The sequence below is a fragment of the Heterodontus francisci genome, chromosome 30 (assembly GCF_036365525.1).
Source record: "Heterodontus francisci isolate sHetFra1 chromosome 30, sHetFra1.hap1, whole genome shotgun sequence".
NCBI classification, from domain to species: Eukaryota; Metazoa; Chordata; class Chondrichthyes; order Heterodontiformes; family Heterodontidae; genus Heterodontus; species Heterodontus francisci.
The window spans coordinates 56,238,418-56,259,722 of NC_090400.1; the positions used below are offsets into that span (position 1 = coordinate 56,238,418).

The 21,305-nt window shown below is 41.5% G+C and overlaps 1 protein-coding gene across 16 annotated transcripts in view; it reads left to right on the forward strand.

Annotated features, from left to right (window-relative positions):
- The window catches only part of brip1 (BRCA1 interacting helicase 1), a 643,193-nt gene that overhangs the window by 31,893 nt on the left and 589,995 nt on the right, over positions 1-21,305 (forward strand). For all 16 annotated transcript variants that reach the window (XR_010968792.1, XR_010968793.1, XR_010968791.1 and 13 more), the window contains exon 7: positions 13,635-13,922. Coding sequence is in view for 10 of the 16 variants with exons in the window: in XM_068010724.1 (XP_067866825.1) it covers positions 13,635-13,922 (288 nt within the window). In the remaining 6 variants the exon portion in view is untranslated. The remainder of the gene's footprint in view (positions 1-13,634; positions 13,923-21,305) is intronic.

Here is a 21,305-nt window from a genome sequence, read left to right on the forward strand (position 1 = left end):
CCACGGCCTCCAACACCATGGTCCCCCAACCCTGCACAGCCCACTTCTATCTCCTTCCCAAGATCCACTAGCAGGACTGGTAGACCATTGTTTCAGCTTGTTCTTTCCCCATGGAACTTATTTCTTCCTATCTCAACTCCTAGTTTTCTCCCCCTGTTCAGTGTCTCTGACCTAAATCTGCAACTCTTATGACTCCCTCTGCTACTTTAACAGTTTCTAGTTTCCTGACCCTTTTCACCATGGGTGTCCAGTTCCTCAACGCCTCCATCGCCCACCAAGATGACCTGCGGGCTCTTGGCTTCCTCCTTGAACGGAGGCGCAACCAATTTCCATTCACCACCAACATCACCCTCCTCCGCCTGGCTGAACTTGTCCTTCCATTGATCAATTCTCCTTTGACTCCACTCTCTCCAAATAAAAGGTATCCATATGTGAACCCGTACGGGTCCTAGCTATGCCTGCTTTTTTGAGGGATTTGTGTTTTGTTTCATTCCTACTTGGGTGGCCTCCCTTGCCTGCTTATCCAATACATTTATCAGTGTATTGATACCGCTTCCTGCTCTCCCCCTGAACTGGAAAATATTAACTTTGCTTCACGTATCCATCTCTCCCTCGAATTCACTTGGTCCATCTCTGACTCTTCTCTTCCCTTCTCTTCATTTCCTCAACTTCTCTATCTCCATTTCTGGGAATAGGCTACCAATCAATATCTACTGTAAGCCCATTGATTCTCACAGTTACCTTGATTATACTTAATCTCACTCTGCTTCCTGTAAGAACTTTATTCTTCCAGTTTCTCTGTTTCCATTACATCTGTTCTGCTGATGCCACTTTCCACACCAGTGCTTTGATATGACTTCCTCATTCCTCAACTGAGGATTCCCTCCACTTTGGTTGACAGGGCACTCAACTGTGTCCGTCCTGTTTCCTGCACATCTGCCTGCACCCTTTCTCTTCCCTCCCAAAACCACAATACGGTTTCTCTTGTCCTCACCTTTCAACCCACCAGCCTCCACGTTCAGCAAATAATACTGTGCCATCTCCAGCATGGTGCCACCTTCAAACATATCTTCCCCCTCCCTTTCAGCATTCTGAAGGGACTGTTCCCTCTGTGACACCCTGTTCCACCTTTTAATCACCCCTCCTGTCCCCCAGACATCTCCCCTTCCCACTGCATCTTCCCATGCAAGCGCAGGAGATGGAATGCCTGCCCTTTCACCACCACCTCTCCCACCATCCAGGGCTCCAAACGCTCCTTCCAGGTGAAAGTGATTTACTTATACTTTCAATTTAGCAAACTATATTGTCTGCTCATGAAACTGCCCCCTCTACATTGGGGAGACCAAATGCAGATTGGGTCACTTCTTTGTTAAAACAGTTCAGTCCGCAAGTGTAACCCCGAGCTTTCGACTGCTTGCCATTTTAATTTTCTGCTCCACTCCCTCTCTGGCCTCTCTGTCCTCGGCCATCTGCACTGCACTAATGAAGCTCAAGGAACAGCAGCACCTCTTTCAACTAGACGCTTTAGAGCCTTCTGGACTCTCCTAAGAGTTCAATAATTTCAGATCACAACCAATAGCCCCATTTTTTCCCGATAACTGGTGCTGGTAATGATTCTGCTGTTGCCAGTTACAGCTCCTGAAGACCCATTTTTTTGTTTCTTTACTTCCATTACCACCCCCTTTCCTTGCACTGTCATCAATCACTTTTTATTTTTTAATCCATCCTGCTTCCATCCTATCGCCAACTTTTGCTTGTATTTTCCCCTCTCCCTCCCCCACCCTGCTTCCCTACCTGCTTATTTGTTTAAAAGCTTAATCTCTAACATTTTTCAGTCTGCTGATAAGTCATTGACCTGAAAAGTTTAATATTTTCCTCTCTTCAGATGCTGCTTGACCTGCTGTTTGCAGCATTTTCTGTTATTTCAGATGTCCAGCATCCGCACAATTTTGCTTTTGTAGATATGAATACCGCGTTTTATTTTTGAAGGAGTTAATTGAAGTACTATCAACTGCTTTTGCTCGGAGTCAATTTCTCACACTTTATTTTTTGAGAGCGGGGAAAGGAAGTTTCTTGATAGATGTAAGTTAATTTTGAACTTTGATCCTATAGCTCTGCAATTACAATCCAAATTCTGATGGAAGGTCATTGACCTGAACGATTAACTTTTTGTTTCTCTCTTCTCAGATGCTGCCAGACCTGCTGAGTATTTTCAGCATTTTCTGTTTTTTATTCCAAATTAAATAACCTGTTTAAGTCCAGGCTATATGTGCCCCTTTTAAGTATTATGTGCCCTTTCACCCTTCTTTTCTATAAAAATTCCTTGAGTCTTTCTTAATAGTTTATGCCTGAAGTCCCAGGATCATCTTAGTCCTCCTTTTGAGCTCTCGTCAATGCTTCAATGCTCTTTTTATAGGGGAACCAAAACTGCACAGTATTGTTTGGCCCTGGCTTGTAAAATAAAAATATTTCTGGCAATCACGTGCTATAGAATCATAGAAATTTACAGCACAGAAGGGGGCCATTCAGTCCATTATGTCTGTGCTGACCAAAAAACAGCTATCCAGACTAATCTCACTTTTGGTCTGCAGCCTTGTAGGTTTTGCACTTCAAATGCAAATCCAAGTACTTTTTAAATGTGGTGAGGGTTTCTGCTTCCACCACCCTTTCAGGCAATGAGATCCAGACCCCCTGGCTGAAAAAGAAATTTTCCTCTACTCCCCTCTAATCCTTCTAATTACTTTAAATCTGTGCCCCTGGATAATGACCACTCTGCTAACAGAGATATCTAGGCCCCTCATAATTTTACATACCTCAATTAATCTTTCCTCAGCTTCCTCTTCCAAAGAAAAAAAACCCAGTCTACCCATTCTTTCTTCATACCCAAAATTCTCTTGTCCTGGCAACATTCTCTTAAATCTCCTATGTACTCTCTCTAGTGCAATCACATCCTTCCTGTAGTATGGTGACCAGAAATGTACACAGTACTCTAGCTGCAGCCTAATTAGTATTTTATACAATTCTCGCATAACCTCTCTGCTCTTATGTTTGATGCCTTGGCTAATAAAATAAAGGAAAGTATCCCTTTTGCCTTCTTAACCACCTTATCTATCTGTTCTGCTACCTCAGGAATCTGTGGACATGCACTCCAAGCTCTCTCTCTCCCTCTACACTTCAGTATCCTACCATTGTGTATTCCCTTGCCTTGTTTCCCTCCCCAAATGCATTACCTCACACCTCCTGATTGAATTCCATTCGCCGCTTTTCTATCCACTTGACCAGTCTATCGATATCTTCCTGCAGTCTACAGCCTTCTTTCTCATGATCAACCACGTGGCCAATTTTTGTATCAGCTGCAAGCTTCTTAATGTCTCCTACATTTAAGTCTAAATCATTGATATTTACCACAAAAAGAAAGGTACCTAATATTGTGCCCTGCTAAACCTGCTCGTGAGGCGTTCTAGGACAGGATTCACAATACTGATAGCTTCACTTTGATTTGGATAATATTGTGTTCCATAAACATGAAGGATAATTTAAATAACCAGCCAAATAACCAGCATTTTCATTGTCTTGGATACAGGCACTGTTAAGCAAATTAGGCATTATTCATTTGCAACTAAAAATCAACTAGTGAAGTATCTTATCATGCTTGGTTGTTTTTGGCAATGTTATACAATATAGAAAATTGTCTTTTAATCCTGATTCTATTACCAGCACATGAAATGTACAAAAAATTTGATTGGTGATTATCAACCAAAAAATATGAAATAAATGGAATGGAGAGGGCTGTAATGCCATGTATGCTAAATATTAATTCTCTGTTTTGTAGCAGAACAAAGAAATGTTTTCAGTCTGTTTAATAATGAATAGACTGACTTGCCGCTACAGTAATCCCTACCATGGATTAAGCATGCAGTATTACTGATGTTGAAGGGTTTTCCACACCATTGACGTCAGTGACATTCAAGGTGATCTGGAATTGAAAACAAAATATTTTTCAAAGCACATGATTAAATCAGTAGCTGGATTGACTCTCCTCTTAGCAGAAGATGTTTGCGTGAAGTGGAGAAAATTATGGATCGGGGAGAGTGCATAGGTTAAATATAACAAAAGATATTTGTTTCTTAACTTTACTCTGCCCTTTCCTGGTTGATTGAAAGCTCTTTGCAAATAGTTTTGAAATTAAGTAACTTAAACACAACTTAAATTGAGAAACAGTTTGTTTCCATTATGAATTTTGTATAGCCAATTGAACTCAATTCAATGCATTGTTACTTGTAACTTTTTGAGTGCCATGTTATCAGAATCATACCTGTGCTGTGGACTCTAAACAAATGGAGGACTCAAAGGCTTGCTGCAGTTTTCATTTCAAGCGACAAGTATTACTATACAGGCACAAACTTGTCCAACATCACAGCACATATAGCTTAAGCCCATGTGTCAGCTGATTCCTGGCTTTCTGCTGACAAGAGTCCCATTCATAATTCTTTTTATCCTTGCGATGAATAAGTAATTATTCAATATGAGGCAGGATATTTCGATCAGGCTATTTAGTGTGCCAATGTAATGTAACAAAATCTGATGTCATTGGCAACCTGAGAGGAGAATGTTAGAGTTCCTGCACCGATGTAACATTAGCTGCTTTGAACGGCTGTTTATTTGGCACATCAATGAACCTTTTATTCCAGTAACTGACAGCACAGGATGGGTCACATTTACCCCTATTCTTTTATGTATTGTAATATTTAATGGCAGACAAGGTTGAGTGGAATGGTGGGTAATTTGAACTTGGTTTTCCACAGATCAGAGGCTAAAAAACAAGTTGATCCTTAGTATTATGCCATAACCCAAATAGTGATTTAGCATTTGTTGCTGGTGAATGATCTTACTGGTTTAAAAGGAAGGAGTGTTTCTTTCTATTTGAGTATGGTCTGGTTGGAGTTGGATAGCACAGAACAGCAACAGGGTAAATCTCTGAACACAATAGCTTGAAAATTTTCCTGACTGCTGTTTTTTTTTCCCAAGAGCTCTTAATGTTAATATTTCACATTTTTTATTGGTCGACTAGGTTCGTTTTCTCCAATTTGTTAAAAGAATAGAGAATATTTTACATTTTGCATGTTTACAGTCAATATTTGGGAGAATAAAGCTGTGCTGCAAGTCGGGAGCTGCCGGGCTTCAATGTTTAATTGGGAGAATGCAAATACAGGGAACATCCCCCTACTTTTATTACCTAGACATGTTTACACACTGGGGTCCAGTTGATGGAGGGCGAACGGGGTGTCTATCTGAGGCTGCACACCAGTACTGTAAAAGAATTATAAATCTGTAGAGTTCAAGCTGATAGTGCTAGGTTCTTCCAGAACTATGAACTATTTTACAAATGTCAGCTAACTTCTCCGGTTAGTTGATATGATGTGTGTTAATATGTGTTAAGTCCTTAAAAAAGGATTTAGAAATCTGAAAGGTATGCCAAAATGAATTTTAAAATCCAAGAGTAAAGTTATAATTTTAACTTCAAAATGTTAGAAAATAAATGGACTGAAATGTGTTTTGTATTTCAACTCTTGCTGTCTTGTATTTTTCCTCATTGCGTTATTTGAAATACAAGAGAAAAGTGATGTGTGTATAATGAAATAGTGCGTGTTAAAGCTTTATAGATTTTAGTTGAACTTTATACTATGAAAGTATGAAAACTCCTTGAAAACAATTTAAGGATGAAAAAATCTTGATTTGTGATGCAAAGCCTTTGGGCTTGAAAAAGAAAATTCAGCAAGGGTTCCTTTTTTTTTTAATGTTTGTTTCATGGGATGTGGGCGTCATTGGCAAGGCCAGCATTTGTTGCCCATCCCTAATTGCCCTTGAGAAGGTGGTGGTGAGCTGCCTTCTTGAACTGCTGCAGTTCATCTGGTGTGGGTACACCCGCAGTGCAGTTAGGAAGGGAGTTTCGGATTTTGATCCAGTGACAGTGAAGGAATGGTGAGATATTTCCAAGTCAGGATGGTGTGTGGCTTGGAGGGGAACTTTCAAATGATGGTGTTCCTATGCATCTACTGCCCTTGTCCCTCTAGCTGGAAGCGGTTGTGGGCTTGGAAGGTGCTGTTGAAGGAGGCGTGTTGAGTTGCTGCAGTGCATATTGTAGATGGTATGCACTGCTGCCATTGTGCTTCGGTTGTGGAGGGAAAGAATGCTTAAGGTGGTGAATGGGGTGCCGATCAAGTGGGTTGCTTTGTCCTGGATGGTGTCCAGCTTCCTGCGTGGTGTTGGAGCCGCACTCATCCAGCAAGTGGAGAGTATTCCATCACACTCCTGACCTGTGCCTTGTAGATGGTGGACACGCTTTGGGGAGTCAGGAGGTGAGTTACCTGATGCAGAATTTCCACCCTCTGACCTGCCCTTGTAGCCACAATATTTATGTGGCTACTCCAGTTCAGTTGCTGGTCAGTGGTAACCCCCAGGATGTTAGTGGAGAAATTCAGCAATGGTAATGCTGTTGTAAATGTCAAAGGGAAATGGTTAGGTTTTCTCTTGTTGGCAATGGTCATTGCCCGGCACTTGTGTGGCGTGAATGTTACTTACCACTTATCATCCCAAGCCTGAATGTTGTCTAGGTCTTGCTGCATATGGACACTGACTGCTTCAGTATCTGATGAGTTGCAAATGGTAATGAACATCGTACAATCATCAAACGTCTGCACTTCTAACCTTATAATGAAGGCGATGTCATTGATGAAGCAGCTGAAGATGGTTGGGCCTAGGATGCTCTCCTGCTCCGGATGAAAAGTGTGTGTGCATAATGTCCCCTACAGCTGAACAGTCATTCAACATCCCAGTTTAGACTCATGAAGAGTGGTAACTTGGCAGAGAACGCTCCTGCTCCCCCTCTCTTGCACTTGTTCCTGTGCTTTTATTCGCTTCCCCTCACTTTCTCTCTTTTTCCCCCCCCCCCTTTTATATTTCTATCTCAGTAATCCCTTTATCTTTCTCTGTCGTGCTGTTATCCCAACTAAAGACAACCTCCACAAATGTCATGATGTAGCTTTCACACTCAAACTGCTGTAGTATTTCTTTTCAGACTTTACTAAAATGCAAAGCCTACAGAAATTCCTTGTATAAGATTTAGACAATAAGAGGAATGGAGTATATTGCACATCTCAGGAGGTTTGGAAATGAAACTGTCATCAGTAGGACTATTTACTGGAGTACTTTTGAGGAGATTACAGAATTGTTGGATAAGGCTGAGGCAGTGGATGATAGCTATCTGGATTTCAGAAGGACATCGACGCTATCGTATATTACAGACATTCTAAGGTGTGAGTATTAGGCTGGATTAATACATGACTGAAAGGCATACAGTAAAGGATGGTGGCATATGTGGAGGTGCCAGAGTGGAAACTAATTGCCAGTAGTGTCGTACCTGGGTTGGTGCTTGGGAAGCTTTTTAAAATTATTTTATTGGATGTGGGCGTCGCTAGCATTTGTTGCCCATCCCTAATTGCCCTTGACAACTGACTGGCTGGCTTACTAGGCCATTTCGTAGGGCAGTTGAGAGTCAACCACATTGCTGTGGGTCTGGAGTCACATGTAGGCCAGACCAGCGAGGAGTTTAAAAGAGAGGCTGCAGTGATGGGAAGAAGCAAGACTAGCGAGGAGTTTAAAAGGGCTATCCTAGCCAATCCAGTCTGTAGCTCCAGAGCAGCCCAACCGTATTCTGAGAGGAAAAAAATTCAAAGTTTGAGGACACAGGAAAACAGGTAGTTGATAAGTATTTTTCTCATATATATCTGTCAAAATTTGGGTGATTGTAAGGTTTTATTAGCTGTAGTAAGGTTTACCAATAGCAAATCTCATTAGATTGGCTGGGAGTATTTCCTAGTTATCACTAGTTATTACTATTGGTGACGTTATTAATACTATTGGTATTGTTTTAGCATTGGTTAAGTTTAGTCGTATTGGTAGGAGCAGGGTTTATTTGTAGTACCAAGGTTTATTATCTAATAGATAGAGGAATGGTAGGGCTGCCTCAACCTCTGCAGTGAACATCCTCTGCTATGTGGGAACTCCAGGACACTTCTCAGGTTCTGGATAACCATATGTGTGGGAAGTTGGCTCAGCTGTGCAGGGATACAAAGAAGACTGGAAGAGCGATAGTGATAGGAGGTTCGATAGTCAGGGAAACAGACAGATGTTTCTGTGGCCACAGATGTGAATCCAGGATGGTGTGTTGCCTCCCTGGTGCCAGGGTAAAGGATGTCACCAAAGGGCTGCAGCACACCCTGAATGGGGGAGGGTGAACAGCCAGAAGTCATGGTCCACATTGGTACCAATGACATGGGTAGGAAGAGGGATGTGGTCCTGCAGAAAGAGTTTAGTGAGTTAGGTAAGCGATTAGAAAGCAGGATCTCAAAAGTAGTAATCTCCGGATTACTCTCCGTACCATGCACAAGTGAGTATAGAAGTAGGAGGAGAGTGCAGATGAATGCATGGCTGGAAAGATGGTGCAGGAGGGCAGGCTTTAGATTCCTGGGGCATTGGGACCAGTTCTGGAGAAGGTGGGACCTGTACAGGCCAGATGGGTTGCACCTGAACAGAGCTGGGACAAATTTCCTTGCGGGTCGATTTGCTAGTGCTTGGGAAGGGTTTAAATTAACTTGGCAGGGGTGTGGGAACCAGGAGATAATACAAGAGAGAAACACCAAGATACACAGAGTTGGAAGAGACCTATAGCACTTGAGTAGGAAATAGTAAAGTATTAGGTGGGGTCAGAGTGAGAGTGTTCGACCGTACCAGAGAAGGGAGTAGTTCCATATTAGACAGGAGTGGACTGCGAAGGACTACGAGGAATTCAAAGACAGGATTACAATGCATGTGTGTAAACGCACAAAGTGTGGTGAATAAGGTTAGTGAGCTACCAGCACAAATAGCAGTATGGGAATATGATGTAGTGGGAATAATGGAAATGTGGCTTAAAAATGGCAAGGACTGGGCACTCAATATACAATGATCTAAAATGTTCAGAAAAGATAGAGAAGGGAAAAAGGAGGTGGGGTGGCAGTCCTGATGAGGGAAGGCATTGTAGTGCTGGAAAGGGAGGATAAGGGAAAAGGACAGAATCCATTTGGTTGGAGTTGGGGCGCCTAAAGGGTATGATCACACTACTAGGGGTATTATATAGGCCTCCAAGTAGTGAGAGAGAAGGGAGCAAATCTGCAGGGAAATCTCTCAGATGTGCAAGAACTATAGAGTGGTGATATTGGGGGACTTTAACTATCCAAATATAATTTCAGAGTAAAGGGTAAGGAGGGGGGAGGAATTTCTAAAATGTGTTCAGGAGAACTTCTTTGGTCAGTATGTTCTCAGCCCAACTAGAAGCGGCATTGCTGGATCTGGTGCTGGGAAATGAGGCGGGCTATGTGGACCAAGTGTCTCTGGGGGCGCATTTGGGTAAGAGTGATCATCGTATCATGAGGTTTAGACCAGTAATACAGAAAAGCAAGGAACAAAATACGATGGAATGTCTAGGTTGGAAAAGGGCTAATTTCAACACTGTGTGAGAGGATCTAGCCAGGGTAGAATGGAACTGAAGACTGGCAGGAAGAGCTGTATAATGAATAATGGGTTATCTTTAACGAAGAGATGCTTCAGGTACAGGCTAGGAACATTCCAACAAGGGTGAAAGGTAGGGGAACCAAGAACAGGGGTCCTTGATTGACAAGGGAGATAGAGGTGATGAAACAAAAAAAAGTGTATGATGCATGTCAGGTCAACTCATCAAGTGAAAACCAGACCCTATACAATAAGTTGAGAGGGGAGGTGAAAAGGAAAATAAAACAAAGAGAGAATATGAAAATAGAATGGCAGTCAACATAGAAGGGAACCCAAAGATCTTCTACTGGTATGTAAATAGTAAACGAGTAGTAGGCGCAGGAATAGGGCCTATTAGGGACAGAGAGGGTAATATATGCTTAGAGGTGCGGGGCAAGGCTAATATATTTAATGAGTGCTTTGCATCATGTTCACTCAGGAAATGGAGGCTTACAAAATATCAGTAGAAGGGGAGAGAGTAGAGGCAGTGGAGAGGATAAAAATTGAGAGGGGGGAGGTACTGAAGAGGTTGGTTATGCTTAGGGGTAGATAAGTCACCTGGTCCAGATGGCTTGCATCCCAGGTTGCTAAAGGAAGTGGGGATGGAGATAGCGGAAGGCTTGCTGTAATCTTCCGATCTTTCCTGGATGTGGGGGAGCTGCCAGAGGTTTAGAGTGGCAAATGTGACGCCCTTATTCAAGAAAACGTGTAGGTATAGTCCTAGCAACTACAGGCTAGTTAGTTTAATATCAGCGGTGGGTCAGGTTTTAGAAACAATAATCAGGGAAAATAGCAACAGACACTTAGAGGTTCGAGTTAATTAAGGATAGTCAACATGGATTTGTAAAAGGCAGATCATGCTTGACAAATCTAATTGGCTTTTTTGATGAGGTAACAGAACAGATTGATGAAGGGAATGTGGTCGATGTTATTTATATGGGTTTTAAGAAAGCATTTGATAAGGTACCACATAAAAGGCTGGTTAAGAAAACTGAAGGTCATGCAATAGGAGGGTCATTGTCCAATTGGATAACAATTGGCTTTTGGCTAGAAAACGACAAGTCGTAATAAATGGTTGCTTTTCAGACTGGAGGATGGTATAGACAGTGGTGTTCCTCACTGTTGGTGTTGGGACCAGTGCTTTTTTGATGAGTGTATTGGATCTTGAAATATAGAGTAGAATCTATAAACAATTGCTGACGATACCAAACTTGGAGGTGCAGCAAACAGCGAGGATGATCTGAACTGCCTACAACAGGACATAGGCTAGCAGAATGGGCAGAGAGGTGGCAGATGGAATTTAATACTGACTAATATGAGGTAATGCATTTTGGCAGAAGGAATGGGGAGAGGCAATACAGACTTAATGGTACCGTTCCAAAGAGTGCAGGAACAGAGGGACCTGGGGGTGCATGTGCAGTGATCTTTGAAGGTGGCAGGACATATTGAGAGAGTGATTAGTAAAGAATATGGGATCTTGGGATTTCTAAATAGAGGCATTGAATACAAAAGCAGGGAAGTTATGCTGAACCTTTATAAAGCTGTGGGGTTAGGCCCCAGCTGGAGTGTTGTGTCCAGTTCTGGTCACCATACTTTAGGAAGGATGTGAGGGTCCTTGAGAGGATGCAGAGGAAATTTACCAGAATGAAATCCTCCATCACTGGAATCCGTTACACGGTTAGGTTGGAAAAGCTGGATTTGATCTCCTTAGGAGATTGAGGGGTGATTTAATAGAAGTGTACAAGATTATGACCGACTTCGCTGTTCCCATTAACTGATGGTACAAGGACGAGGGGGACTCATTGAAAATTTTGGGCAAAAGATGCAGGGGGGATCTGAGGAAGCACATTTTTTATGCAGCAGGTGGTAATGCTCTGGAACTCGCTGCCCACCAATATGGTGGAAGCAGAAACTGTCATGGACTTAGTTGGATGGCCAGTTGAGAGAAATAGACTTGCAGGACTACGGGGATCGAGCTGGGGAATGGGATTGATAGCATAGCTCTGTGGAGAGCTGGCATGGACTCGGTTTGCCAAATGGCCTCCTTCTGTGCTATAAATGACTCTATTACAGTGATTGGGTAAGGATGGCAGATTTCCTTCCCTAAAGGACATTAGTGACAATAAAAGGACAATCAATGATAGTTTTATGGCACCATTACTGAGACTAGCATTCAATTCCAGATTTTTTAATTAATTAATTGAATTTAAATTCCATAAGCTGCCATGGTGGGACTTGAGCCTAGCATACAAGATCCAGGCATTAGCCTGGACCTCTGGGTTACTAATCCAGTGACATTACCACTACGCCACCACATTCCCTGATGCTGTATCAATGATTTAGAGCAGACTATTTTGTATGAACTATCTAAATTTTCATAATACCAAATTGGGTGCAGTGGCCAATGATAATTAATGTGCAATAACCCAAAAGAATCTGGGAAAGCTAGGTGAATGGGCTGCTGCAGCATATGTGTAAAGCAATGAAATTGAGTAAAGGAACGTGGATTACATGTTGAGTGGCAATGTGCATGTGTTAATGGAGCAGGAAAGAGATTTTGGAGTTTTGGTGGATAGATTGTTAAAACTTCCAGTATTTGTAGGCAGTGTAATAAAGCAACTAAAATGTTGGGATGTATTGCTAAGTGTATGATTTACCTCGTCTGAGGAAGTGATGTTGAAGTTGTATCTGGCCTTGTGAGTACTGTGTTTGGTACTTTGGCCTGATGTGGGATTATTGGTGAGAGACTGGAGAAGGCTAAGAGGTTGATTTTTGAACTTTGGACTCACTTATGAGGAGTAATGGTCCATCATTAGATTTTACTTTCTGGATCCAGGCAAGTTGTTCTAGGTACATGATTTGGGGACTTGGGAAACAATTTAAAGTGAAAGGTATCATAAGATGATAGGAAATTTAAACAACTTTAAATTGTGGAATAGATTACCACCTGGGGTGGTGGAACAGGCATTTTATTTTATAGAAAAAAAGGTCTGGATGAATTTCAATTTAAAAAAATTTACTGAATTTTTTAGTTGCAGAAACACAGTACAGAAACAAATAGAATTTGAAAGGTAGGCTAGATGGACCAGTGGGCTTCTGCCAAAACATTATTATGTACTGTTTACTTGGGTAATCCTGCTAAGAATTAGAGCTTCATTAATGGGATTGAAGACATTTGTGTAGTTTTTTATGCTATGACTGAATCAAAATTCTGGAACTCCCTCCCTAACAGCACTGTGGGTGTACCCGCACCAGATAGGACTGCAACGGTTCAAGAAGGTGGCTCACCACCACCTTCTCAAGGGCAATTAGGGATGGGCAACAAATGCTGGCCATGCCAGCGACGTCCACATTCCATGAAAATACCATCAAGACTAGTACAGTAACTCTTTGGAAGATATTGATCTGTATAAATTATAGGAGGAGTAGTTGCTTTTTCTGAATTCCAAGATACTGTAAATTAATTACCAGCTGTATCTTGGTTTGTACTGTTTTATTTTCTGTTCATACAATTAACATAGTCCTTTTATATCATATCACCATACAGATGTAAAGCTAACAAAATTCCAATTATATTTAAAATATTAATGGAATGATTAAAATGTAAACTGTAATGTAATAGTCACATTTTGCGCTTCAGATTATTCCAGATATGGGCGGCACAGTGGCGCAGTGGTTAGCACCGCAGCCTCACAGCTCCAGCGACCCGGGTTCAATTCTGGGTACTGCCTGTGTGGAGTTTGCAAGTTCTCCCTGTGTCTGCGTGGGTTTCCTCCGGGTGCTCCGGTTTCCTCCCACATGCCAAAAACTTGCAGGTTGATGGGTAAATTGGCCATTATAAATTGCCCCTAGTATTGGTAGGGAAATATAGGGACAGGTGGGGATGTGGTAGGAATATGGAATTAGTGTAGGATTAGTATAAATGGGTGGTTGATGGTCGGCACAGACTAGGTGGGCCGGAGGGCCTGTTTCAGTGCTGTATCTCTAAATAAAAAAGTAAATATATATGCAGTGATATTAAATTGTTTGCTTACTTTCCCTTACAGGTGCCTAGCCCCTGTACTCTCTGTACTTGCACTAGTGCAAAGACGAGAGGAAAAAATGAAGATGGTGCAAAAGGGAAGAATAATGGGAAACCACAAGTCCCAAAGATATTTTTTGGGACTCGTACGCACAAGCAGATAACGCAAGTCACTCGTGAACTGCGTCGTACAAATTACTCATGTGTTCGGATGACTATCCTGTCTAGCAGAGATCACACCTGTGTCCACCCCGAGGTGTCAAGTAGCTACAACAGGAATGAGAAATGCAAAGATCTACTAGATGGAAAAGATGTAAGTAATATTTACTCAATTTTTATTGTTAACCAGCCAGGCAGAGGTGTGATTCTCTTGGGGTATCTTGGACAGTCTCCTTTGTTCCCCAATATGAGATACTAAATGAAGCTGGAAACTGCAGATGGTTTGCTCAGTGTCATTGCTCATCAGAATTGCAACATTTTAATTGTATGTCTCGTTAAGTGATTTGGCCATTATGGAAACTCAGCTGCTTCATTTTGACTCTTGATTAATGCAAGCTAGCTCTGCAGTCTCAAATATTTATATTTCTGTCTGCTTTGCAGGGACTGGTGGAGTAGTCATATTGTCTGCATTTATTTTAGATGTCATGTAGGAATCTGCCTCCCTTGCCATAAGCAGCAGCATAGATGAACAGCCTTTGGTCATTGCAATTGCAATGGACAGCCAGAAATAATTTAATTTTAGAAAACTAGATCTAACAACAGAAACTTTGAAGCAATCATACTGGTGATCACTGAATAGTACAATAAAATTAAAGGAAATATTAATTTTGCTTATGAACACTTTTTTCTGTTTGTACTTGGGGCTGCAAAAAATTCCTTTATGTTTAGAAACTTGCAATAGAATTGCAGGAAGTGGACAATATTTAGTTAAAACAGATTTTGAAGTATTAACCTAGTCTAGTAACAATTCAGAGCACCTATCTGATGTGTGAACTGGATATGGAGGCAGTTCTTTAAGTTTGTGCTGATGACTTGCTTCTCATGGTGAAGGATCCCTCAAATCTGCAGAGGATGCCTGTGTGTTGGCAACTGTGCTCTGTAGCAATCTGTAAAAATCAACTGGGATAGGTGCTCTGAAGTTTTGGTAGACTAGTGGAAGATAGATTCCCTGTTGGAGGATCTCTGTGCTTTTAGCTGGAGCACCACATATATGTATCTGGAAGACTACCTGAACCCCACAGAATAGCTGGCTCTCAAATTGGATAGAACTGGAAACAAAATCCACTGCTTGTCTCTGATGTGACGAGATGGCTAAGTGTTTTTCTTTAGGGGCAGAATGTTGGTCATAAACCACCTGGTGGCTGCTGCACTTTAATATTGGTTTGTCACTTTGATCTCTTCCCCCTGAATTTGTCACCAGTAGCCAGAAGACACCGATTTCTTAAGGGACAAACTTCTGAGTATCTTGCTTGGAGAGGTTGGTCAGGCACCCAGGTGACCACTTCTTGCCTTCGGCCTTTGTAGAGATACCCTTTTACATTGAGGATCCTTTGAATTGGCATGTGCGGGCAAATAGCTGTTCTAAATTACCTACAAAGGATACCTCTGCTTGCATTGCCTGTCTTTTATTGGGAAGTGGTAAAAGCCTGGAGCTTGGTTGCTTCCAGCATAGTTTCTCTTGTGGATGTTTTATCTGATAATTTACCTTTTTTTTCCCCCCAGTAAAATAAATTGTGTAGAGTCCACGACTGTGCTATTTGCATGTGGTCTGTTCGAAGAATTTGTGCAGAATGTTTGGCCCAAAAGTTTAATGAGGTAATTGTTTTTAAAAAAAACCCCTGAAAATGAAAGTTTGAGTGGCAGGTTTTGGATATGCCGCAGGTGCACCTGTGGCTTAGTGTCTGAGTCGAAGGGTCCAGAGACCTGAGCACAAAATCTAGGCTGCCTTCACTCCAGTGAAGTACTGAGGGACTGTTACCCTGTTTGAAGCTGTCACTTTCAGATGAGACTTTAAACTGAGGTCCATTTTGCTATCTCAGGTGGATGTAAAAGATCCCATGGCACTATTTTGAATAAGAGCATGGGAGTCCTGGCCAATATTTATTCCTCAACCAATATCACTAAAAACAGTAAAATAAAAGCAAAGTACTGTGTCTGCTGGAAATCTGCAATAAAAACAAAGTGTTGGAAATACTCAGCAGGTCTGGCAGCACCTGTGGAGAGGGAAACAGAGTTGATGTTTAGAGTCAGATATGACGATTCTTCTGAACCCAGGGTTGACTTGAGTGTTGCCAAAGCTGCAAAGTTTATATAAAAGCAATCAACTTTTGGGCTATGGCCTTTGTGACCTGGTATTCATGTTAGAACCGAGAGCCATCTAATATAAACTTTTAACTTAGATTTATAATTCATTATATTTCTGCCAGGGCTGACTTCATAGCATGCTTCGACTGCGTATTCTGTTTGACAAAACAAAAGTGTATATATTTTTTGAGTTAACTTAAAGAAGGATGCTGTACACTACAGCTTTGTTGTAAGGTTGATTTCCTGTAAAGTTGTCTTTTATTACTGACAAGCTTGTCTAATTTAATTTCTAATGGATCATAGCATTAACAAGAACTGAGTGTACCTTGTTCTGTTATAAACAGTACAACTAATTGCAGCTAGTTCATGTAAGGTATCATTTTAAATTCCTATGCACTGACTCCTGGAATTTTATTAATGAATGGAAACTGGCATAGATGGGATAAACACTTTTAACCTAGAGTTTACACATAATAAAAAGCAAGGAGTTAGGGGGCAAAGCTCCTTGAGGACTGGGTGTGGTAGAAGAGTCTAACAGACAACTATACAATTTGAGAGATACCGTCAACTATTGTAATATAAACGCTGTGTTTGGGTTTACCTTTACCACAGCCCCAGGTGGCAATTAACATGAAAAATGCAGCCACTCAATTACTGAGTTGTGTTATAGTTCATGTCAGAATGACAAAAACAGATTTATGCTTATCGGGTATAGCTGAGCATTTATGTTACACGTTCTACAGCCTGAGGGAACTTGGGATTTATAATGATCAGCAATTACACTGGCAGCATTGGTGCGTCTGTTTAGAAACACTGCATTGTCCTTACAGAGATGAGATGATAAATAGATAGCTGACATTGAGAGTGAAAGGATGTTTAAGACCCATTTAATGTGTGATCACACTTCTAGTGACAGCTATATCCGAATGCTTGTGTTACAGTATTGTAATAGATGGTCTTTTTCATTCTGCCATCAGTCTTCAAGTCAACAGTGTTAAAATCAGAGAATTGATCTGGGAATGCTGAATCAAATGCTATGCTTTAAATTAGCACTATTACCATTTTATAAGCCATCATTATAAAACTGTCCAACGTATCTCTAAATTTACACTTGCTTTCAGTAATGTAGAGTCCTAAAATTGTTCCATTTGGAGTTGAGCACTATTTTCTTGTGATCTGTTTTTTAAAAAAAAAACAATTGTAATGAGAACCACATGGTAAATTCAGAGGAGCCTCTGGTAATTTGACCTATTTAGAACTTCATGTGAATAGAAGTAAAAGTAAATTTTTTTCATTCAGTTTTGAGATTGTATGTCTAATGTGGTTTTAAGAGCAAGAAACTGCATCTTACATTTCATTTACATGTATGGGCTTGGATGAATTGTATTGGCAATTTGGTATAACAATTGATTAAAGGCATGGAAAAGACATGGAACACTTATTTCCCCTATTATAAGAAATATCTTTAGAACCTCTCTGTGGCAAACATTACTTGACTGAGTAGCAAGACCTGTTCCGAGGCTGCTGCCTATGAGCTTGCCATGGGATGCATGCTACCCTTGTTAACTCTTTCTCTTCATCAGTTTTTATGCTGGTTTACTTGATTTGCCAGGAGGTCAGTTGAATGACAAATTCAGTGTCCTTTGCGATGACTTGAGTTGTGATCTAAGATCCCGTAACAGAGTGGGCTGCAAGAAGGCTGTCATCATCAATGCTGATATAGTTTTAGTTTGGATTCTGGGGAATTGGAGTCCTAGATGCTAAATTCAACTCTTGCATCCCTGTGGTGAGCCTGCCGATCCAGTTTTCTGAGGATCCATGGATAAGGAAGATAGATTTAAAAGCTTAAACTCCAAGACTGCTCACGGTTGGTGGTTTCTTGTAATACACATTAACACAGTGCTAGTATAAAAATGCTCTTGCACGCGCTGTTCCCTTCCCTCCCTTCATGTGAGGAAGTACTTAATCTCTCCTGGTGACCTGTTGATCAAAGGTTGAAAACTTTGAATGATGGAACTCTTGGGTCGAGGTGGTGGGAAAAGAGAAAAACTATATTCTACTCCTCAGTGGCATAACATGCCATTGTGTCAACACTATACCAACATGCTGCCTTAAAGGTTCAACTCAGAAATTATGAATATGGGGTCTAAAAGCATAAATAAACTTAATTACATAGTATTTACAGCATAGAAACAGACCATTCGGCTCAACTGACCTGTGCCAGAAGTTATACTCCACCCAAGCCTCCTGCCAGTACTTCATCTAACTATCCTTCTATTCCTTTCTCCCTCGTGTTTATCTAGCTTCCCCTTAAATGTATCTATGCTAGCCGTCTCAAGTACTCCATGTGACAGCAAATTCCACATTCTCAACACTCTGGGTAAATGTTGCTTCTGAATTTTTATTGGATTTATTAGTGCTTATCTTGTATTTATGACCTATAGTTTTGGATTCCATCACAAATGGAAACATCTTCTCTACATCTACCCTATAAAACCCATTCATAATTTTAAAGACTTTAATTATGTCACCCCTCAGCCTTGTTTTTTTTGTTGAGAAAAGAGCCCCAACCTGTTCAGTTTTTCTTGCTAACTAAAATCTCTCGGTTCTGGCATTATCCTTCTAAATCTTTTTTGCACCTTCTCCAGGGCCCCTCTGTACTTTTTGTAATATGGAGATGGAACTATGTATAGCATTCTAAACATGGTCAGCCAAAGTTCTATATAAGTTTAACATAGCTTTTCAATTTTATTCCTCTAGAAGTGAACACCAGTGCTTTATTTGCATATTTTGTGTTTTTAATATATTACAGTTGCTAACAAAACTTGTAAGTTTTCCTGAAGACTCAAATGTTAGAAATGTTTCAAAATGCCCCACTATTTGAAGACGGAATGATATAAAGTGAAAAGAAAGGAATTTATGGAACTATAGAATACAGCTACTTCTAAGTTATTTCTCTTGAAACTGTGTGTTTCTATTTTGCGGAAGTTATAACTATTTGACCATACATCTTGAAAGGATTTCTTTTAATGCTGGGTTACAAAGAAAATGGATAACATTTTAATACTTGTAGAAACTATTATCTAAATATTACATCTTGGAACATTAAGTTTACCTTATTTAAAGGTGAAACAGCTATACTGGCAAATGGAAATAGTTACCAGTAACGTAAGTAAAAAAACTGGTACAAGTTATTTAATTGTAATAGTTTAGGGCAAGTTTTTGGCAGACAAGTCTTATTATCATCAAAAGGCCAAAACTTACTGACAGGAATCCAATAAAATTGAAGTAATTAGATCAGAACTTTCTAGTTATTAAGTCTGGAGGATGGTAGCATAGTGGTAATATTACTGGACTAGTAATCCTGAGGCCTGGACTACTGCCCTGGAAACATGAGTTCAAATCCCACCACAGCAGCTGGGGAATTTAAATTCTATTAATTAATAAATATGGAATCAAATGTGGCTCAGTAATAATTATGAAACTACCAGATTGTCGTAAAACCCATCTGATTCACTGATGTCCTACAGGGGAGGAAACCTGCTGTTCTTACCCGGGTCTGGCCTACATGTGACTCCAAACCCACAGCAATGTGCTTGACCGTTAACTGCCCTCTGAAATTCTATCAAACTGCTACAGAAAAAAGACAGACCAATGGCATCAACCTAGGCACCGGAAATGACAAAGGCACACCCTGCCCAGTGAACCCTGCAGAGTCCTCACTAACATCTGGGGTCTTGTGCCAAAATTGGGAGAGCTGTCCTACAGACTAGTCAAACAAAAGCCTGGCATAATCATATTCACTGAATCATACCTTGCAACTAATGTCCCAGAATCCTCCATCACCATCCCTGGGTATGTCTTGTTCCTCTGGCAGGACAGACCCACCAGAGATGGTGGCACAGCGGTGTAGCGTCAGGAGGGAGTGGCCATGTGAGTCTTCAACATTGACACCAGACCCCATGAAGTCTCATGGCATCAGATCAAACACAGGCAAGAAACCTACTGCTGATTACCACCTACTGCCCTCCCTCAACTGATGAGTCATTGCTGTACAATGTTGAACACCACTTGGAAGAAGCAGTGAGGGTTAGCATGGGCACAGAATGTACTCTGGGTGGGGACTTCAATGTCCATTACCAAGAGTGGCGTCAGTAGCACCACTACTGACCGAATCCTGAAAGACACATCCGCCAGACTGGGCCTGCAGCAGGTGGTGAGAGAACAAACATGGAGGAAAGTCCTATTTGACCTCGTCCTTCGCAATTTACCTGTCATGGATGCATCTGTCCACGATAGTATTGGTAGGAGTGATCACCGCACAGTCCTTGTGATGAAGTCCCATCCTCACACTGAGTGCACCCTCCATTGTGTTTTGTGGCACTACCATCACGCTAAATGGGATAGGTTCAGAACAGATCTAGCAGCTCAAGACTGGGCATCTATGAGACGCTGTGGGCCATCAGCAGCAGCAGAATTGTAATAAACCACAATCTGTAATCTCATGGCCTAGCATATTCCTCAATCTGCTATTACCATCAATCCTGGTTCAATGAGGAGAGCATGCCAGGAGCAGCACCAGGCACGCCTAAAAATGAGGTGCCAACCTGGTGAAGCTACAACCCAGGACTATATGTGTGCTAAACAGCGGAAGCAGCATGTGATAGGCAGAGCTAAGCGATCCTACAGCCAACAGATCAGATCAAAGCTCTGCAGTTCTGCCATGTCCAGTCGTGAATGGTGATGGGCAATTGAACAACCAACTGGAGGAGGAGACTCCACAAACATCCTTATCATTAATGATGGGGGAGCCAAGCATGACAGTGCAAACGACAAGGCTGAAGCATTCGCAGCCACCTTTAGCAAGAAGTGCTGAGTGGGTGGTCCATCTCTGCCTCCTCCTAAGGTTCCCAGCATCACAGATGCCAATCCTCAGCCAATCTGATTCACTCCACGTGATATCAAGAAATGGTTGAAGTGCTGGATACAGCAAAGGTTCTGGGCCCTGACAACATGCCAGCAGTAGTACTGAAGACGTGCTCCAGAACTAGCCGTGTCACTAGCCAAGCTGCTCTAGTACAGCTACATCACTGGCATCTACCTGGCAATATGGAAAATTGACCAGGTATGTCCTGTACATAAAAAGCAGGACAAATCCAACCTGTCCAATTACCGCCCCATCAGTCTACTCTCAATCATCAGCAAAGTGATGGAATGTGTCGTTGACCATGCTATCAAGCAGCACACGGCAATAACCAGCTCACTGATGCTCAGTTTAGGTTCCACTAGGGCGACTCAGCTTCTGACCTCATTACAGCCTTGGTCCAAACATGGACAAAAGAACTGCATTCAAGAGGTGAGGTGAGAGTGATTGCCCTTGACATCAAGGTAG